Source organism: Cebidichthys violaceus, unplaced genomic scaffold (genome assembly GCF_023349555.1).
Source record: "Cebidichthys violaceus isolate CVI_PGR_0920_01 unplaced genomic scaffold, fCebVio1.0.p SCAF_17, whole genome shotgun sequence".
Lineage (NCBI taxonomy): Eukaryota > Metazoa > Chordata > Actinopteri > Perciformes > Stichaeidae > Cebidichthys > Cebidichthys violaceus.
The window spans coordinates 3,646,997-3,665,533 of NW_027176340.1; the positions used below are offsets into that span (position 1 = coordinate 3,646,997).

Here is an 18,537-nt window from a genome sequence, read left to right on the forward strand (position 1 = left end):
TGCATAGTTATAGATGACAGCCATTTTTTTTTTTTTTGGTACATATCTCTTTGGAAAATGTCTCATAAATGCATGTCATTAACTGTCTTTTGGGATACGGGTATTACTTGAATCCAGAGATGTATAGATATATATTGATTGAGATGCAACTTGGCTGAACTGGTTCCTCTGCGCTGAAGATGTTTGCTGCTCATTAAACATGCCAAGCCCCTACATGTGTGGCCACGCAGCTTACATGGATGATTTGTGTCAAAGTGCAGCTGGCATTTCTGTGACACTGTTCTGATGATGCACACCCAACGAGGGAATGCATCAGTTCACCTTGTGCGGTCTTTCCAGTGGACTGGAGGTCATGCACCTCAGGTACTGGTACATCCAGACATCAGGGTACATTTTACAACTTCTTCCCAGAAATGAAGGTTGAAATATACTTAAAATGATATTATGGTAAACCTAGCCTATGTCATTTTAAAAGACAATACCAGCAATGAGTAATTTTTTTTCTGACATTCCAGGACATTGTGAAGAAAAGATGAAAAGATCACACAGCAAACAGTTCAGAAAGTCCATGAATAATGTATGCTGTCTGTATGAATTATGAACCATGAAAGGAATGTACTGTCTGCCGCTAAATATGTGACTAGATGAACCACCCAGAGAGAGAGAGGGGGAGAGAGAGAGAGGAGAGAGTCAGGACCAGTGACACTGTATTGGAACAGACAGGGCAGGATGTGTATAGGTGGCTTGTCCTCTCAGCCCTTTTTAGAGACGACTTCAGGCGGCGTGAACTTTAACACGTTCGTGCATCACCCTCTCACAGTTGTGGTTACGTAGTTTTATTCACAGACGCAGACGGCCGTTCTTCTAGAATAAGTTGACATTCTAAACCTGGATAACCGCTATACATACCAATGTGTTATTAACTCTGGTAATGAAGCAAAAGCATTTCAGTATTTAAAAACAGGTCCATTATACAGTAGGCTGCCTCTGCTCACACTTTTGGCTCAAAAATCACCCAACAGCAAAAGCAGCACTCTGAAACACCCGAACACCAGAGTTGCCTTCGGTATAGAAAACACCATTTGAAACGTCCACTGTGAACTCATGGTGTGTGTGTGTGTGTGTGTGTGTGTGTGTGTGTGTGTGTGTGTGTGTGTGTGTGTTTGGGCCCAATAGTTCACTCTATGGGTCGGTGGCATCTCAAGGTGTCCGCCGTTTGTTCGGCCCTATTTGCTTTCTTGCAGACAGTTGAATGGCAGAGCAAATGTATCTCATTGTATACACGTTTTCATACGGTTGAACTCATTTCATTTAGTTCAACAAAAAGTTAGACGAGAAGATCAACTCCACTCTCGTACCCGTGCGCTAAATATGAAGCTAATGCTAAAACCGCTAGCATTTCTTCCTGAGGTCGAGCAGCTATTGTTATTGTACACCTGTTGTTTTTTTTTTTTTTTTTGTGCGGACTAAACAAACACGATCTAATGTGTCCATTAGTGAGTCGTGAGTTGTTTTTTGTTGTTATCTTTGGACAGAGCCAGGCTAGCTTCACCCTGTCTTTATGCTAAGCTAAGCTAACTGGCTGCTGGCTGTAACTTCATATTGGACACCCAGACATGACAGTGGTATACGTCATCTTATCTAAGTGAGGAGAGACTATTTTACATGATATATCATATTTTACTTAGTAGCCACAACAGTTCCCTTTCTCCCAAAAGAGCACATTTTGCTGCTACAGTTTTTATTTTCTTTATCTTGTGCATTCCTGCATGTATGAACTGCACTGCTTTAATTCAGTTAAAATGAAGATGTTCTGATTTATTTTATATTACATCCAAATACACATTAAACAATAATAATAAAAAAATAAAAACCACTATCTGTTTGTACAGCTCACATTTCAAATCTGTGAAAGCATATAGAAGTTATTGAAACGGGGATGCCGCTGAAGTCAATATTGTTATAGATGAAGTCAATAGAGTATCGGTGCAAATATATGTACAAGTTTTACCAAAGTCCAACTCTTCTTTTACAGACATGATTAGACTTTACCTACCGCTGTTGAAGACTTTAAAGAGCAGAAACATTGTCAGCATTTGTCTGGAATGAAGAGTATGGTTAGCATTTAGTAGACAGAGGTGTGGTTTATGTTCTCCCTGTCTTCTCTTTGTCTGTTTATTTGTTTGACTCTCTCTCTCTCTCTCTCTCTCTCTCTCTCTCTCTCTCTCTCTCTCTCTCTCTCTCTCTCTCTCTCTCTCTCTGTGTGAGAGAGCCATCGCAGTCTCTCGTCTCAGTTTCAGCAAAAGCTTTTAAGCTGACATCTTAAGCTCATTTGCAAACTGGGCTTAGATCAGTTTGGAGCTGTGGGGGGCTTTACTCTGACACCGACACTGGCCTCCAATACTGCTGAGTTGCTGACTACACAGCAGTTCAATCAGCCACACAAACCTAATGCACTTTGCGGTATTTTTCAACTTGCCACATTTTTTTCAGAAAACGGCGGGGTCTCATTTAAACGGTGATTGTTGGTGTGTGTGTGTGTTGTGAGCCCAACGCTTTACAGGTCTGGACCTGTATTAGTCCTTCTGAAGGAGTGTAGTTGACCAGCCTAACATATCTCCAAGCGTCCTGCTGATCCAGAAAAACAAAAAAACACGAGGAAATGAGATATACCCTTCATCGTACTGTGCTTCTAGCTGTAGGCCACATTCTCTTTAATGCCATTTGATCTGTTTGGAGCAGAGACGTTTTAAGTATCATTGCACAAATTGCTCTAATGGGGTAATATTTAAACCGTTTATTGTAAGGTGTGCTGTCGCTAAGGGTAACATGTAGAAATGCGGACGTTATGTAACATTGACTTTACATGGATATGTGTCCCTAAAACGTTTTTGTAGCTCGTGTAGCTGATCGTTCTGACTTGGTGACGAGTAGCATCTCACTCCTTCGCCGTCGAGATGCATTCCACACGGAGCGTGGAGGCACGGCCCTCCGTGTGGATTCATCATGAGGAAAGAATGCCTCGACTGATACCGTCGTGAAATGTCACGGCTGCGACAGTGAAACTGAAATCTTTTGTCTCCGCGTCTCGGTACCACTGTTGTTGTGACGACAGGTACATACCGGGAGTTGAGCGACGTGAGATTTCAAATGCCGCTCGCTACATCCCGGCTTTTCCTGTCCCGTGGTTGCACAGAGAGCGATGCCTTTTCTCGTTAGAGAGATACTTGTGCGGAGAGCGAGAGACGAGGAGTCTCCGGCAAATGGGCAGTAAAGGCATACCGTAGCCATTGCTGCATTCGGGAGACGAGTGTTCTGTGAAACGCAGCCTTGATTTGTACCAAATCATGTCAACGTGTCAGTCTGGGTTAGGCCACACGTGACTAGCCACGCATGGCTAACTGCAGACACCGCCGCGGAGGCCGCTGCGATGGCTGTGCTACCGTGGCGACAAGGACTCCTCACTATGTGATATTTGGTGCGCTCTGTTGCAGTGCAGTTGACTTACTGGCAACCCCGCAAGGCAACAATGACCAATAGTCCCTCCCCCCCCCCCGCCCCCACACCCATTTAGTTACATCAGAGATCCAGGCATGTAGCGGCGTTTGAACTTGGCGCTCGGATATGGTTTGTGGTTTCGAATGTGTAGCTTAAAAGAGAGGAGCTCAAGGCATCATAACAGCCGAGCTCAGGCAGGTACTTTCCTTTTCTACCTTCGGACGTGACTAAGCAAATGTGGGAGTTGAGGGACATTCTGACCAGTATTTGGGGTGGCTTGAGTTTAGTTTGATGTATTTTCAATAGACTTTTAACACGACTGCGTTTATTAAATTATCCCCAATGCTCAATCACTACCAGATTAAGCATCTTGAGAAGTTCTTTTCATTTTGCTTCAGCGTTACCCTCAGGACTCTGGTAAATAATGTATGCTCCCTAAAAAAAAAAAAAAAAAAAATTGCTTGTTCAAGTCACCAGAAAATAACCATATGGGTTAGGAGGAATATACACATTACAAATGGGTAAAGACCTATTAGTGAAATTTAAAAAAAAAAAGCCTTTGGGGGGTGGAACATTTTAGTCATTTTGGCTGCGCTGTTCCCAGGCAGACAACCTGGTGCAGCTCTACGACTCCCTACCTCATTCAGAGACATCTGTAGCATTGTGTCGTCAGTGAAAAGATGGGAGAAGAGGCTGCGTTTTTTAGATTTTGAGGCTTTAGTTCTCTTCACATCATTCACTTGAACTCCTCGCCGGCTTCCTGGTAATTATGCATTACTCTGCAAAGGCTTGAATCATTCATCGAATGAAGCGCAGTATGGCACAGTCCCTAGTAACAGTTTAGCTTCTAAAAATAACACGCTCGCAGGAGAGCCAACGCAAACATCGCGAGTTTATTTGGATGTGTCGCTGATAAAACTATGCCGTTAAAAATCAAATTTTAGATTTGCTCATCGACTGCTCGTTTTTTTTTTATGTGATTTAAGAAAGAGCAGAGTCACACAGGCCAGCGCATTGTGTTGTCCAGTGGTCTATTTTAGCACAGGAGTACATTGCAGTGACATGTATTTCTATTTTAAACTTTGATTGCTGCCTCGTTCATCAGCGCAGGCTGTTTATTGAGCGTTTCAAAGCGGAGAAAGTTGCCCTCGTCTTTGGCCTTTTTATGCTAAACAGACTGACTGCTGCGACTGTCAAAGCAGGGAACTGGCCAGCTCTCATTGAGATGCCTCCAGAGGCGTAACCAGGCAACAGGGCAACTATGGGGACCATGAGGGGTACATCTCCAGACAGCAAGGGACTACGTATTTACTCGTGTCTTTCTCCCTCTCGCTCTTTCATTCACATTTTTCGCCTCACACACTTGCAGACGACGGGGGAGACATGTTTGAAATCCCTTTTTTATTGTACAAACAGAAACCACGTCTTAAAAGCGAACAAGGGGACTTTTCTTCTACTGGGACATCTTTTTCCATTGATGCATTTCTACAGAGTTTTCTTTCAGTGTGCGGCAATCATGCGCATGGCTGAAACAGTCTGTCATAATGGAATCTTCAGCCATCTCAGTGTAGCTCAACTGCTTCTTATTGTCTGGAAGAGAGGGAAGCTTTGTGTGTGTGTGTGTGTGTGTGTGTGTGTGTGTGTGTGTGTGTGTGTGTGTGTGTGTGTGCGTGTGCCCCCCCCCCCCCCCCATGTGTGTGTGTTTGTGTGTATAATCCACAGTTGTGAGCTCAAAATGATGTTGTGACGATTTATGGTGTTACATACACACTTCTCTCCTCCAAATGATTAATTTTGTAATTAGAATAAATTTGCAAATGTATATATTATTATCAATTAATATTATTATTAATATTATTATATTATACAAAAAGAAATATATTTAATTACATTTTTTAATTTTTTTTTTTTTAATTTTTTTTTTAATAAAACAGGAATTAAAAAAACAATGAGGCCTCGAACCAGGTGTGGACCTGTACAGATATGACTGGAGTCAACCGCGTGAACGTATCCTGATAGTGATGTCAAGCATATCACTGCAGCTCCTGGCTCCGATATGATTCATTGGTTCGTCTGCAGAAACGCATCCAGCAGCCACTTAGCCACTGGATTTATGACAGCCTACCAATAAACAGTATATGGCTGAAAATAAAATGTTATTTGTATTCCTTTTCAGTGTTAATGTAAAACCGTAAAGGAGATGTTATTACTTCAGTGGACGTTTTTATCGCCTGAAATCACAGAGGTCAATAGGACAAGCTGCCCAGTAGGGAGTCTGTGGATATTTATTCCCATCATTTTTAAAAACCTAGATGAATTAACTATATTCTAAATACACCAGCATATATTAAAGGTAATTCATTAAGCCTACCTTACTTTAACAATACAACTACAAACGGGATATAATGTATTTGACCGAAGTGAAATATTCTTCAAACAATAAAAATATTCTTCCTCATTCTCAGACTATGAATCGGAGCAGTGAGTTTCGAAACCTCATAAGCAGAAAACCACAGCAATCTTAATAATCGACAGAATGCCCGCAATTTTTTTTTTTTTTTTTTTTTTCAAGACAAACTCCTCCAAAGGCTCACTCGGCACAATGCATTTTGAGAAGCTGACCTATTTTATATTTTCCGTCCTGTCTGCTGCAATCATCAGACATGCATCTCATATGCATGTGCTACCCCAGCATTTAGACGTCCCCACACTCCCTCCCACTGCACATACACACAGCAGACAAATGCACTTTGACATCCTTTTTTTTATCCAATTATGATGACTTTTTTTTTATTTTTTTTTTTATTAGTGCCTTAATGCTCGACTGTGCCGTTCCATCTTTGTATTTACTTCATCCACTGCTGGGTTAAGTGCTGACCTGCAGTCAGAAGTGAGACCCAGCGTGTCAGCCCACTCCCTCAGAGAGGCTGTGTTTATTCTGAAGGTGGTCTCTCCCTTTTTTTTTTGTTGATATTCAGAGATCCGTAACCAGCTGGTGGAGCAGTTCCGTTGTCTGGAGCAGCAGTCTGAGTCCCGGCTGCAGCTGCTGCAGGACCTGCAGGAGTTCTTCCGTCGAAAGGCCGAGCTCCAGCTCGAGTACTCCAGAGGCCTGGACAAACTGGCCGAGCGCTACTCTGCCAAGATCCGCACTTCGAGAGAGCACCATCACTTCAAGTGAGTCCTAAGCACTGGAACGTCTGCATCGAATGGGTTTTTGACCGATAAACAACTGTTACATATTTCATTACTGATCACCGGCACGGCGCAGGGAGATGGAAAACAGTAAAAGAGGAAGGCAGAGGAGGGATAGACAACAAAGAGGAGAGGAGGGGTGGAACAGGAGAAATGACCTGAAATGAAGCCAGGGCCAAGGAAGCTTGTGGCCTAAGGCTGCTGTGTTCCTCCCAACTAGGTCAGACCCCCCCCCAACCCACCAACCCCCGTCTTTTCTTTGTGGTTGTCATTTCATTTCCATTCTCACACTACACTTTTCACGCTAGACGGCTACCCAAATACTCATGTTTTCTCAATGGAACGCAACAAAAACAAATTAGAGCTTCAGTGAGGCGTCTAAAAGCAACAGTGTAGGTTATAATTTTACTTGTTTTAAATGCGTGTGTGTGTGTGTGTGTGTGTGTGTGTGTGTGTGTGTGTGTGTGTGTGTGTGTGTGTGTGTGTGTGTGTGTGTGTGTGTGTGTGTGTGCTCATGAAACAAACGTACCCTACAGCATGTTGCTGCTTAGATGCTCTGAAGCAGCCTGCAGCTCGCTGTGACTTTCACATGATATATATATATATATGTATATATATATATATATATATATATATATATATATATATACACGCTGTACACGCTGCCCGTGGCCATGTTGGTTAATTTGAATCAGTGGTCATGAATAAGGCGGAATGCGTGGTCAAAATTAAGTTACAGTACATCCAATGACAAGTTTTAGCCTTGGAAATGGACCAATTAAGGCTGCTAAATGTGGCTGAAACCTCCTGAAAAAGCAAATATTTGGACATTGCTGAGATGATATACCAAAATTGACGTCTATTTGAATCTGCTCTTCTCTAATACCCAATGTAGTAGTATGTTATCAACAGTGCAGGTAATAGTTTTTACCTTTTTTATAGTAGAGATGGTATAATTGATACTTAAGCAGCTGCACACCCTTTCTTGTGACCTGGCTGTGTCAGTGGTGCGTAACAAACACGTTGGTTTATTCAGGTCTTTCCGGTCCTCTTTCAGTCTCTCCGACCGTTTGGACATAAAGAGTGATCGCGGCGAAGGCGCTGCCATCACTGCGACATTGATAAATGGAGCATTCCCTCAAAGGGAGACCCCTGGAAGAGACTCGCATTGCATGACTTCTCTCTGCACCCTGCTGTCCCAGATTCCCCCCCCCCCCCTACCACCACCACCACCACCACCACCGTCACTTTAAATGGTCATCATTATATCTGTCGAAGGCTAGATTCACGCTCACAGACTACAATGGACAATTAATAATCCCACGCGGTCTTCTGGCTCTGTGATCTCCCTCGTTTGATTTGACTTTTTGTTTTTCATCGGCAGAACCTCGGCGCCCTTCTTTCTTATCCAGGATCAGTTCGGATTTTTCATTCCCGATGTCAGATCTAATAAAACCGGCTGGCAGGAGATAAAACCGCCTTTTTAATAGAACTTCTGCATCAAAAATAGGATTCTGAAATAACACAATTTATATCCAATATGTTTTTACAATAGTTAATAGATGCAGAATGTGTTTTTTTTGTGTCGTCAGTTCACTGTAGTTCAGCTGGCTGGTGCTCTACTGTATGATGCAGAGAGACCTTGTTGCGATACGGTACTTCCTGTAGGCTGTCGTGAAGAAAAGCTTCTTCTGTCGTCTTTCACAAGAAGTCCTGCATTGACCCCGGTGTGTCCTGAATCCTACGGTCTCATCCTTATTCAAGAGCGGCCAACAGCCGAAGATTTACAGTCGGGCTGCTGGTGCCCCATGTACAGGATCAAACACCTGCTCTGCTTTAAAGGAGGGCCCATAGGGACAGCTTGTTCATGGGTTCTTAAATTTATTTTCTATCAAAGGATGAAAGGATCAGATATGCTAACGTCCGGCACTTGGAATTACCTTTAGCATCACAAATGCAACTCTTTTCACTTGCCGTCAACGCTTCTCATTGTTGTAAGGATAGAGTCATAAACAATATGCATTAGAATCAAAGAGTAATTACAGAGAATATAGATTACACATGTTGCATTCAGACCTGGTACGAATAACAGATCATGTGCATGTGATAATATATGTCTGAATGTGGTTTTCAGTGAACTCAATGAACTTGTTTTGCTGGTATTTAGGTCAGTGTCAGATTCATTTTCAGCGTTGTTTTGGATCCGTAGAGGGAGCTGTAATGTGGCCTTCTGTAATAGTATGGAAACTTGCGTCGCTGAAGATTAGAGCGAACTTCAAAAAAGAAAATAAAAGCATCTCCAAGGATAGAATGATCGAAGTGTTGAAGCGGTTAACTCAATACGTCAGGACGACTCTTTCAACACGAGTCCAAAATAACTGCTGCGTTTCTGACTCACTACAGTCAAACTACAGTCGAGGATGCGTTTGGTTTTTTTTCAACGATGATTTGCAGAGAGTCTAGCATTCACATGAATCATTTATTAGCCGTTGCTTTCGAGACAGCATTTGATACTGTAGCATTCATATTCTTAATGGTATAGGATTTTTATACCATATTCATAGAAACAAATGCAGCGATAGTGTATTATTTGACCGGCAGATACAGAATAATTAGGGGCCCAGAATATAACTTTGCGGTTCTCCGCGCCTGAAAATAGAGAATTCACAATTTACTTGGATCGACGGAAAGACGTCTGACATAAATATGCAAAATAAGCCTTTTTTGGATCAACAAAAGGTTCCTTAACTTCAGTTGTGAAAGGTATTATGACCAGCCTTGTGAAAAGCAGAATACACATACTAAACATATACTGGGTAGGAACCAGAAAGAAGGAATTGCTCTTGATGATTATTACTCATGCCTTGGTCATGCTTGTGATGGTCAGGATGTTGATGCTGGTGGAGCATTGGTTTCTAGCCAAAATAAGGAGTTGGCAGCCTTAAGCAAGTTTATATTTTCAAATCGCAAGCGACGTAATGGTGTTCAGCACGACGTGTAAGAGAATATTCGTTTTGTGAATTTTGTTGAATCAACTTCTCGCATAAAGAGATTACCGTGGCAGAGAAATTAATTTGGATTTGGATCGGATCCCGGCACGGGTCAACGATCGGCCAAGAGCCAAAGGTTTTTACGCACGGTTTCTAAGCAGACGGTGTACAAAAAGTATGATGCGGCAATTTTTATATCGCAGCCACAGTTGTTGGAGGTCAGAAAAAACAGTTAAAAGCTCTCTGAAGACAAAAAGAAGAAGGAAAAACTCTTCGGTGTGAGGATAATTGAACTCACATGCTCCCTCGAGCAAGGAGACGAGTGCAGTCAGCATGCCTTCCTGTGTGTGTGTGTGTGTGTGTGTGTGTGTGTGTGTGTGTGTGTGTGTGTGTGTGTGTGTGTACAGCTTTCTCCTTTTATTGCTGATGCCTGACTACGTGTGTAGTGACCCCTTGATCTCTAATGCGTGGAGCCCCAGTACCAATGGATCAAATGTGAGAGCTGTGCGGTCTGTTAGACGGTCTTCGTCATATGTTCTGTTCCACACAGTCAAACTAATCGTGCAACAATTGGCATGTTTTTTTGTGTGTGTGTGGTCTTGATATTGTAGTGGTTTTATAGACATTGGTTACTGAACTGGACCAACGTTTTCGTCTTTTGTGAAGTCTTTCCTCCTTCCTGTTTCAGAAAGGACCAGAATCTGCTATCCACGGTCAACTGCTGGTATTTGGTCTTGGACCAGACCAGGCGGGAGAGCAGAGACCACGCCACTCTCAGCGACATCTACAACAACAACGTCATTGTCCGCCTGGCACACGTGGGCGAGGATGTCATCAGACTCTTCAAAAAGGTCAGAATCTGAATGAAATGAATGAGGCCACGTTGCAGCCTGACCGTTACCGACGCACACAGTCACACAACTGATCTGCTCAAATCGCTTGACTAATGCCCACAGCTGGGAACTTGACGTAAGTAAAAAATATGTTGAAATGTATCAGGAAGTGCAGTATATGTCCTGCTGCGTGGTTGTCATACAGCATAGTAAGTAACTAATCTAAGGCAATTCTGGCTAATGAGCCGCTTCGCTGTGTCATCGTCTCTTTTCGTGAATAATCATTTTTAAATCAGCGCTTCAATTACAGGACAGTGTTTGATTGCAAGGTTCTCGCCAGCTGCTTTACAGCCTGGTTTCAAATAATGGCCAATTAGGTTGTCTATTCCCACCCAACACTAGGGGTGTAAAGCACAAGTTTCATCACGATTTGATATTATATTGATTCTTTGGACAACGATACAAGCGTGCCACATTACGACATTGAGGGGCCTGTGATCGTTATGAGACAATATACGCCCCTTAACGCGCAATCCGTCCCATTTGCACTCACAAAAGCAACTGAAATATGATTTGAAGATGTTGTTACTGGGCTCTGTAGGAAGGATGGAAATTGGTGACACAGACGTGCCGTGGGAATCTGAAAATAAAGGGCGTATCTTAAAGACGAAGCGTATCAAAGTTTCCACCTTCCATCGATAATATTGGATCGTTGAATCGATGTGTCCTTTTACCGCTTCCCATCCTACCTTAACGTTGCACCAGGCGCTTTACCCCTGGTATCGTGTGTCTACAGTAAGCGAGATATTTCCTCTCTCTCTCTCTCTCTCTTTTTTGAACCTCCCCCATTCATCCTGTGTGCTGTCACTCTCAATAGCATGCTCAGTTTGCTCCCTATTTAGATCACTAACCTTTTGTTGATGCTCTTCGCAACTCATCACTCCTGTCGCCCATACTCCCCCCCCACTCATTCCATTTCACACCAAATTCCCATTAGCTAAAACTCAATTCGGTAACCTGCAGAGAGAAAGAGAGTCAGACGGAACGTGTGCCTTTTATTTAAAACGTCATAGAATGCATTCGTCTGACACCTCCTGTTCTGGGGTTTTGCTTTCACATCGTTCGGTGTGTAATGTATGGGTATGTGTGGAAGCAGCAGAGTGCCCGTGATTCAGGGGTGGGGATGAACAGTCTGCCTTGGGGATCCTAGATCAGTATCGTTTGACAGCGGCAGGAGTCTACAGTAATTTATGCCCTCTAGGGGGCTCTGCACTGTCACGACGGGAGCCTTTTATGAGAACTGGGATCCCTTGCGGCCGGTATAAAGAGGAGGACCAATAGCTATCCGTTTCCTTCTGGAAGAAGTTAAGTCAAATTGCGACAAAGTTCTCCAGAACAACAATCCTGTTATGCTGTAAGCATCCTGTGTTCAGCTGCAATGCAGTCTCAACTGCTGACGAATTACACATGTGGGAAATGGAATGAATGAACTCTGCCATTTTGCTAATTCAAAGTTGTACTGAATGTGCTGGAATTTAATTCTTGTCATATGTAAAAAATGCAAGGTTGCTGGTTTTTTTTTGTTGTTTTTTTTGGACAAGTGGTCCCTGAGAGGCAGGCAAAAAAAACAACAAACAACAACCCAGGATTGATTGGGCTCAGCGTCGCATCGTATCCCTTCAACAGGATTTCCAGAGTCATTCTCCGCTGGCCTCATTCCTCCTCTTGGGCTATAAGCCCTGTTTTGGGACATTGGCCAATTCATCATAGGCTCTCAGCCCCTGTAACTGAGCTGGAACTGTGACACTACTCCTTGGGAAATGTTCTGCAGCTACTGCGCCGTTCTATTTTCGTCTGCACGTGCACTTTGGGCATTGTATTAGATCTTTTCTGGTGCAGAGTAATGACAGCATTTCAACGTCCCGCTGACATCCCTCACACACAAAATATAACCGGCACGCACACACACGCACACAGCGCTTTTAGTTTTTCACGGTAATCCCATTCAATTACCCAGTTCTTGGTCTTAGATTTTAAATACCTGCCTTCGTTCGTCCTTTTAAAATTAAACTATCGCCTGTTTTTCCCCCTTTACAGAGCAAAGACATCGGGGTGCAGATGCATGAGGAGTTGGTGAAAGTCACCAATGAGCTCTACACCGTGAGTAGAACAGCTGTCATCGCCCCTTCATGCCTAACCTTTCTTTGCCGACAGCAACCTGCCTGTTTTGCCTTTTCCCCCTCTGTTCGCCTGTCGTCAGACCTGTAACCTGTGAAACAGCTGGCCTGACGACGGCACACGGCAGATATGCCTTATCAGCAATGCAGCCTCCCAACAGGTCCTTCAGTCCATCTCCCGAGGTCGTGAGAGGAGAGCATTTGCATTCTTCCTCCCACTGTGTATTTCTACGTCAGTTGAAGGGGAGAACGTTCTTGCCTCCGGCAGCGCTTCGAGCAGACTCAGCAGTCTGTGCCGCAGAAGTGCGCTGTGCTCACAGCCAACACGAGCTGCTGTTTTAATTTCAGCTGATGTCAAGTGTAATCACGCGCAGATGTTTGCGTGTCCGTCACTCTGTCTGTTGTCACATGTTGTGCCGCGCATACAACGCGTGGAAACGGCGTACACACACACACACACACACACACACACACACACACACACACACGCGCGTGTGGAATCAAAACGCGCAGAAATGGTGAAGATAGATGGACAACAGCTGTGTTTTGAGAGAAGACCATGATCCGATGATGTGATGTCCTCTGCTGTATGTGGGACAGCAAACACACCGGAGTGCCTCCTTCTGGGTCTCATCATTACATTACATTACATTACATTACAGTCATTTAGCAGACGCTTTTATCCAAAGCGACTTACAATAAGTGCATCAACATTGGTAATCAAAAGAACTACTAGTCACCAGAAGTCATAAGTACATTTCCTTTTCCAAACAAGCATCTAAGAGCATGAAGCAGAGCATAACTCAGAGCCAAAGTACAGGGCAGAAACAAGAAAAACAGTTAGTGCTATAAGTAATACGAATACAATAAGTGCAACAAGCTAGTATGAAAACAATAAGTGCTGAGTGGAAGGCTCAGGGTAGCACTTCCTGAAGAGGTGGGTTTTCAGCCTGCGGTGAACGATGGGCAGCGACTCCGCTGTCCTGACGTCAGTGGGGAGTTCATTCCACCACTGTGGGGCCAGGACAGAAAACAGCCGTGACCGGGTCGATCGGCCGCCGGGACCTCTGAGCGATCGCCCCGAGGCAGCAGAGCGAAGTGGTCGGGCGGGGGTGTAAGGCTCGACCGTGGCCTGGAGATAGGAAGGAGCTGTTCCTCTCACTGCCCTGTATTCTAGCACCAGAGGCTTAGACTGGATGCGAGCTCTTACAGGGAGCCAGTCAGTGATCATCAGTGATATAATGATCGTTAGTTACTGAGTCACATCTAGTACTTCAATGGTCTTGCGTAGTTTTTCAGATGTTTTGTAATTTGACTCTGTTATCCAGACTAGCTGGGGTCGTAAACTGTATAGATTGTAATTCTGTACTTTTATTTTTTCGATACTCTAGACTCTCTCTCTGCCTAATTCATTGGTACATTTTGAAAAACTCCACCTTTTGGCTACTTGCCGCACAGCGAATGATCTGCATCACATCTAGAATGTTGTTAAGTAATTCCTGAAAGTGATTAATCAAGAAACCTTGGCCAAGATTAGGTCTTTTACTTAAAATTAGATGTTGACCTGTACTATAACTGCGCCAAAGTCAACAGTGCTTATATGATCTTTTGCAGAATGACGCACATTACTCTACAATGGATTTTTTTGTAGCATGGTTTGTGTTTGTTTGCATAAACAGCTTATACAAGAGATAATATACATCATATTATTGGAAACTGTTTAATTGCAGTGCAGTTCCAGTGATTATTGACGAGCAGTCCCTCTCATTTTAAAAGGATGTTTGGTACAAGTGAATATGCTTCCAATCGCTAATACTAATATTCTTACATGTAACATTATACAGCACTCTACTGCTTTGCTGATATTGATTTTTTTTTTTCTTCCTCTCTCTGATTCATGCATTATTAAATGTCTGTCTGCAGCTACAGAGCACAGCATAGGAAATTGCAGTAGTCTGTAAAGATTTGTGCTAGATAAAGTTATACGGCTGAAATTAACTTGCATAATTAGTTTGCATTATCAGTTTTGAGTTAAATGTTAAATTAAATAAGCTGTTAGGTGGCTTTGTGTCGTTCAGCCTGCTGGACTCCGCTATTGATCTGCTGCTGGATTTTTGAGGAAATCAAGTAGTTTCTTGTTTCACGGAGGAAGGTTGCTCTCTGTCACCCGGTAACCTCCTTCATCCCCCTGCTGATCAATCTCACTGTCCTTTGCACGTCCGCTTCAGTCAGGGTTGCTAGGAAACCAGAACTCGAGAGTGAGCGATGGGAGGACCAGATGTTGTTTAATTGAACTGTTTATTCAGGGTCTCTAGTTAAACATTCGTATGTGATCTCTTTAATAACGCTGTTTTAAAAAAAAAAATTAATCTTTATGAGAAATGCCTCTAAAGCGATCTGACCAGAGGGAGGGTAGACTGTATTTGGAGCAGTGATGAATTTGGATGTAGTACAAATCCCAGCGCTTTACAGTGCAAGGAGCCTCTTTTAAACCTACTACAAAGCTGTGGTGAAGACAAACATGCACACTTTAGACAGACACACCCGGCACAACACCTCCAGCTCAGCTCAGTAGGGAAATGTGGATCCAAATGTGACTCTCCCGTGAGCAGGATGAGTAAGAGACACTCCCCGATGTCTAAGCGTGTAATTAAAAACTTCTATATTCTAGGGTTACAGTAGGTCATTTGTAATATACGCTGAGGCCTGGGAAACATTAACCATATCATGATGTGGTACTTATGTGGTCATAAAATTAGAAAATTGTATTTAACAAGTATTTAATATGCCTGCATAATTTAAGCTCCTTTTTGGAGGAGATGGGGGGAATACGTGGTAACATTTTATATATTTATACTTTATATATCTAGACATATTTTTCTGTTTCGCACGCCTTCTGTAGAAAGGACATTTTGGTTTTATTCCAGTAGCTGTAAGAAAAAAATTAAATTGTATGAAGAATGAAAAAATTATGAATACACAATGTGCCTTCACGGTGTTTGACATATGTAGCCAGTTATGGAACCCAAGTATCTTTTTAATTTTTACTGGTCAGAGTTTCCGGTAATATCATAACATAACATTTCAGCTTGAAGTTCTGCATATATCTTATATTCCTCCTCAAAGTCACTTCCTTTTCAGTGTGACTATGATGCCCTTGGTTCTGAGTACAGTTTGACTGTTGTTGTTGTTGTTGTTGTTGACAGGTGATGAAGACGTACCACATGTACCATACTGAGAGCCTCAGTGCTGAGAGCAAGCTGAAGGAGGCAGAGAAACAGGAAGAGAAGCACATTGGCAAGGCCAACGACACCGGCTCTCATCTGCTGCGGTACGGTCATGATGAACGTCCGCAGCGACGGAGCTCCGTCAAGAAGATGGAGAAAATGAAGGAGAAGGTCGGTTTTTAGTCGACTGGTTTATATATATATATATATATATATATATATATATGATGTAATGTGTTGTACATTACAGACATAATATCCACACTCAAGAACAAATGCATTTGTTTTGAACCTCTTGAATTTCCATTTGTACAAGTGACACTAGGAAAAAAGCATTTTCCGCTACGAGGAGCCCGTCTCTACATTGTATTACATACATTGACAGATGATATAAGATAAAAAAAAATCCGATTGATGTCGTATTGCATTCTTTGAGTACATTAAGAATCCATTTTACATCCTGGCATTGATGGGACTCTCCCTTCCCCTTTCTCCCTAGAGACAAGCCAAGTACTCTGAAAACAAGCTGAAATGCACAAAGGCCCGGAACGACTATCTTCTCAATCTGGCAGCTACCAATGCCCTGGTGGCCAAATACTACATCCACGACGTCTCAGACATGATAGATGTAAGTAACTACTGTCTGAGCCAAATGTTTGAAAGACCCACCAGTTCTCTGCCTTTTTGTATTGGTTTGCGGTCGCTAAATGTTTTACTTCTTGTCCTCAGTGTTGCGACTTAGGTTTCCATGCAAGCCTGGCACGCACTTTGAGAACCTACCTGTCGGCGGAGTACAGTCTGGAGACTTCTCGCCACGAGGGTTTGGACTTGCTGGAGGGAGCAGTAGACGCCATGGACACCAGAGGAGACAAGCTGAAGTTTATGGACGCACAAAGCCATTTCTTCTGTCCTCCAGCACGCTTCGACTGTCAGCCACACATGGGGGATGAGGTGAGTCACTTGGAATAAAGGGCCGCAAGAATGCACCGGTCTTAGTTCTCGATACAAAAAACGCATGTCAGCGTGTTTGGTGTTCTGAACGTTAAACCTCTCTTTTTTTCTTTCTTAATCCCAGGTGTGTCAGGTGAGTGCGCAGCAGCCTGTCCAGACAGAGCTCCTGATGCGCTACCACCAGCTGCAGTCTCGCCTGGCCACGCTGAGGATAGAAAACGAAGAGGTGAGGGAATCGCACACAAAACTCCCAGGGCTGAAGGCAGCTGGTGTCAGCATTTCATTTTCAAAATCTAGCGAGCTCACTGCAAGTGTGCTGTACACATGTAATGCTCTTTTCTACTGACTCAGAAGAGGACGTGTGGCCAAATGTGCCGAGTCATATGTACTCGGTAAACGCAGGGTTTCCCTTTTTTGGAAAACGCATATAGCTGAGGTGGTCAGCCGCCCGAATCTTCACGCGTCATCTTGTGATTAATTTAGTCAGTGGATGATGACCTAAACAATAACCACACTCATGATGATGAGAAGTGGTCCTTGTGGCCCACTTCTGCTGGGAAAACTGCACGAAACCCTGAAATGGTACAACTTGTGGCGCGAGCGACTAAATGCACGGCATTGCGATTTGAATGAAAAAAAAAATAAAATAATTTCACGACTAAAAATTAAAAGAACCATTTTGTGTCCCGGCTGCGTCCACCAAAGCACAACAGAATTCTAACGAGAGTCAAATAATTTGTTAGAGAGTGAAAAATCCTTGAGTGTTGATGGAAAAACATAAAAGACAAACGGTGTGACGCAGATTAACATGGTCATAGTCATAGATGTTTTAAAAAGTCAGAGGCCATTGCACGTCACCGGGGTTGTTGCAATATACTGTGGCAGGAAATGAAAGCGTTATCGTTTTTAAACTGTCAATCAAGTGTGGACGCCAGAGAGCAGAACAGGGGAAAAGTCTTAAAGACATCTGCTGCTCTAACGTAGGTCAGTCTTTAACACAATGTCAACAGGCTTTGACAAAACGCCGAACTCCTGAAACACTGAATTTGAAAAGGTGCTTCAGTTCGAGGGTCAGAATAGATCTGGCTGATCATTTCTCTTACAGCTCATCACTCATCAAAGAGCCGTTTGTCTTACTTGAAGCAGCTGAAGCATTTCAATACCTTTTTTTTTTTTTTTTTCTTTTTTTTGGGGCTTTGCTACACTATGCTTTAAACTGGGATTGGCAGCCAACACCCTTCCCTCTGTCACAACCTGCATTTATGTTTATCTTTGATCATTAATCATCTCTCGTCTCCTGCCTCTACTGGGGGAGGGGGGGGGGGGTCGACCCAGCATGCTCCCTGAAGCCATCGAGGCCACTGTTACTCACAGAGACCTGTTGAAAGGTCGCCTGGGTGTGTGTGTGTGTGTGTGTGTGTGTGTGTGTGTGTGTGTGTGTGTGTGTGTGTGTGTGTGTGTGTGTGTGTGTGTGTGTGTGTGTGTGTGCGCGTACGTGTGTCACACCTGTCAGTTATTAATATGGGTCTTTACACTGCCTTCCTGTCTGCCTGTTGTTTACAATTGTCAGTCAATCTGCTGTCAAAATGGCCCGCTGGCTTGATTACACCACACTCAAAGTAAATACTTGTACAACACAAGTATTTACTTTGAGTGTAGCACCAATATT

The 18,537-nt window shown here is 43.3% G+C and overlaps 1 protein-coding gene across 3 annotated transcripts in view; it reads left to right on the top strand.

The window, feature by feature from the left end:
- LOC137873775 (SLIT-ROBO Rho GTPase-activating protein 3-like) overlaps positions 1-18,537 on the top strand; it is a 31,703-nt gene that overhangs the window by 709 nt on the left and 12,457 nt on the right. For all 3 annotated transcript variants that reach the window (XM_068712172.1, XM_068712173.1, XM_068712174.1), the window contains exons 2-8: positions 6,477-6,672; positions 10,369-10,531; positions 12,611-12,673; positions 15,897-16,088; positions 16,417-16,545; positions 16,647-16,868; positions 16,993-17,094. In XM_068712172.1, coding sequence (XP_068568273.1) covers positions 6,477-6,672; positions 10,369-10,531; positions 12,611-12,673; positions 15,897-16,088; positions 16,417-16,545; positions 16,647-16,868; positions 16,993-17,094 — 1,067 coding nt within the window. The remainder of the gene's footprint in view (positions 1-6,476; positions 6,673-10,368; positions 10,532-12,610; positions 12,674-15,896; positions 16,089-16,416; positions 16,546-16,646; positions 16,869-16,992; positions 17,095-18,537) is intronic.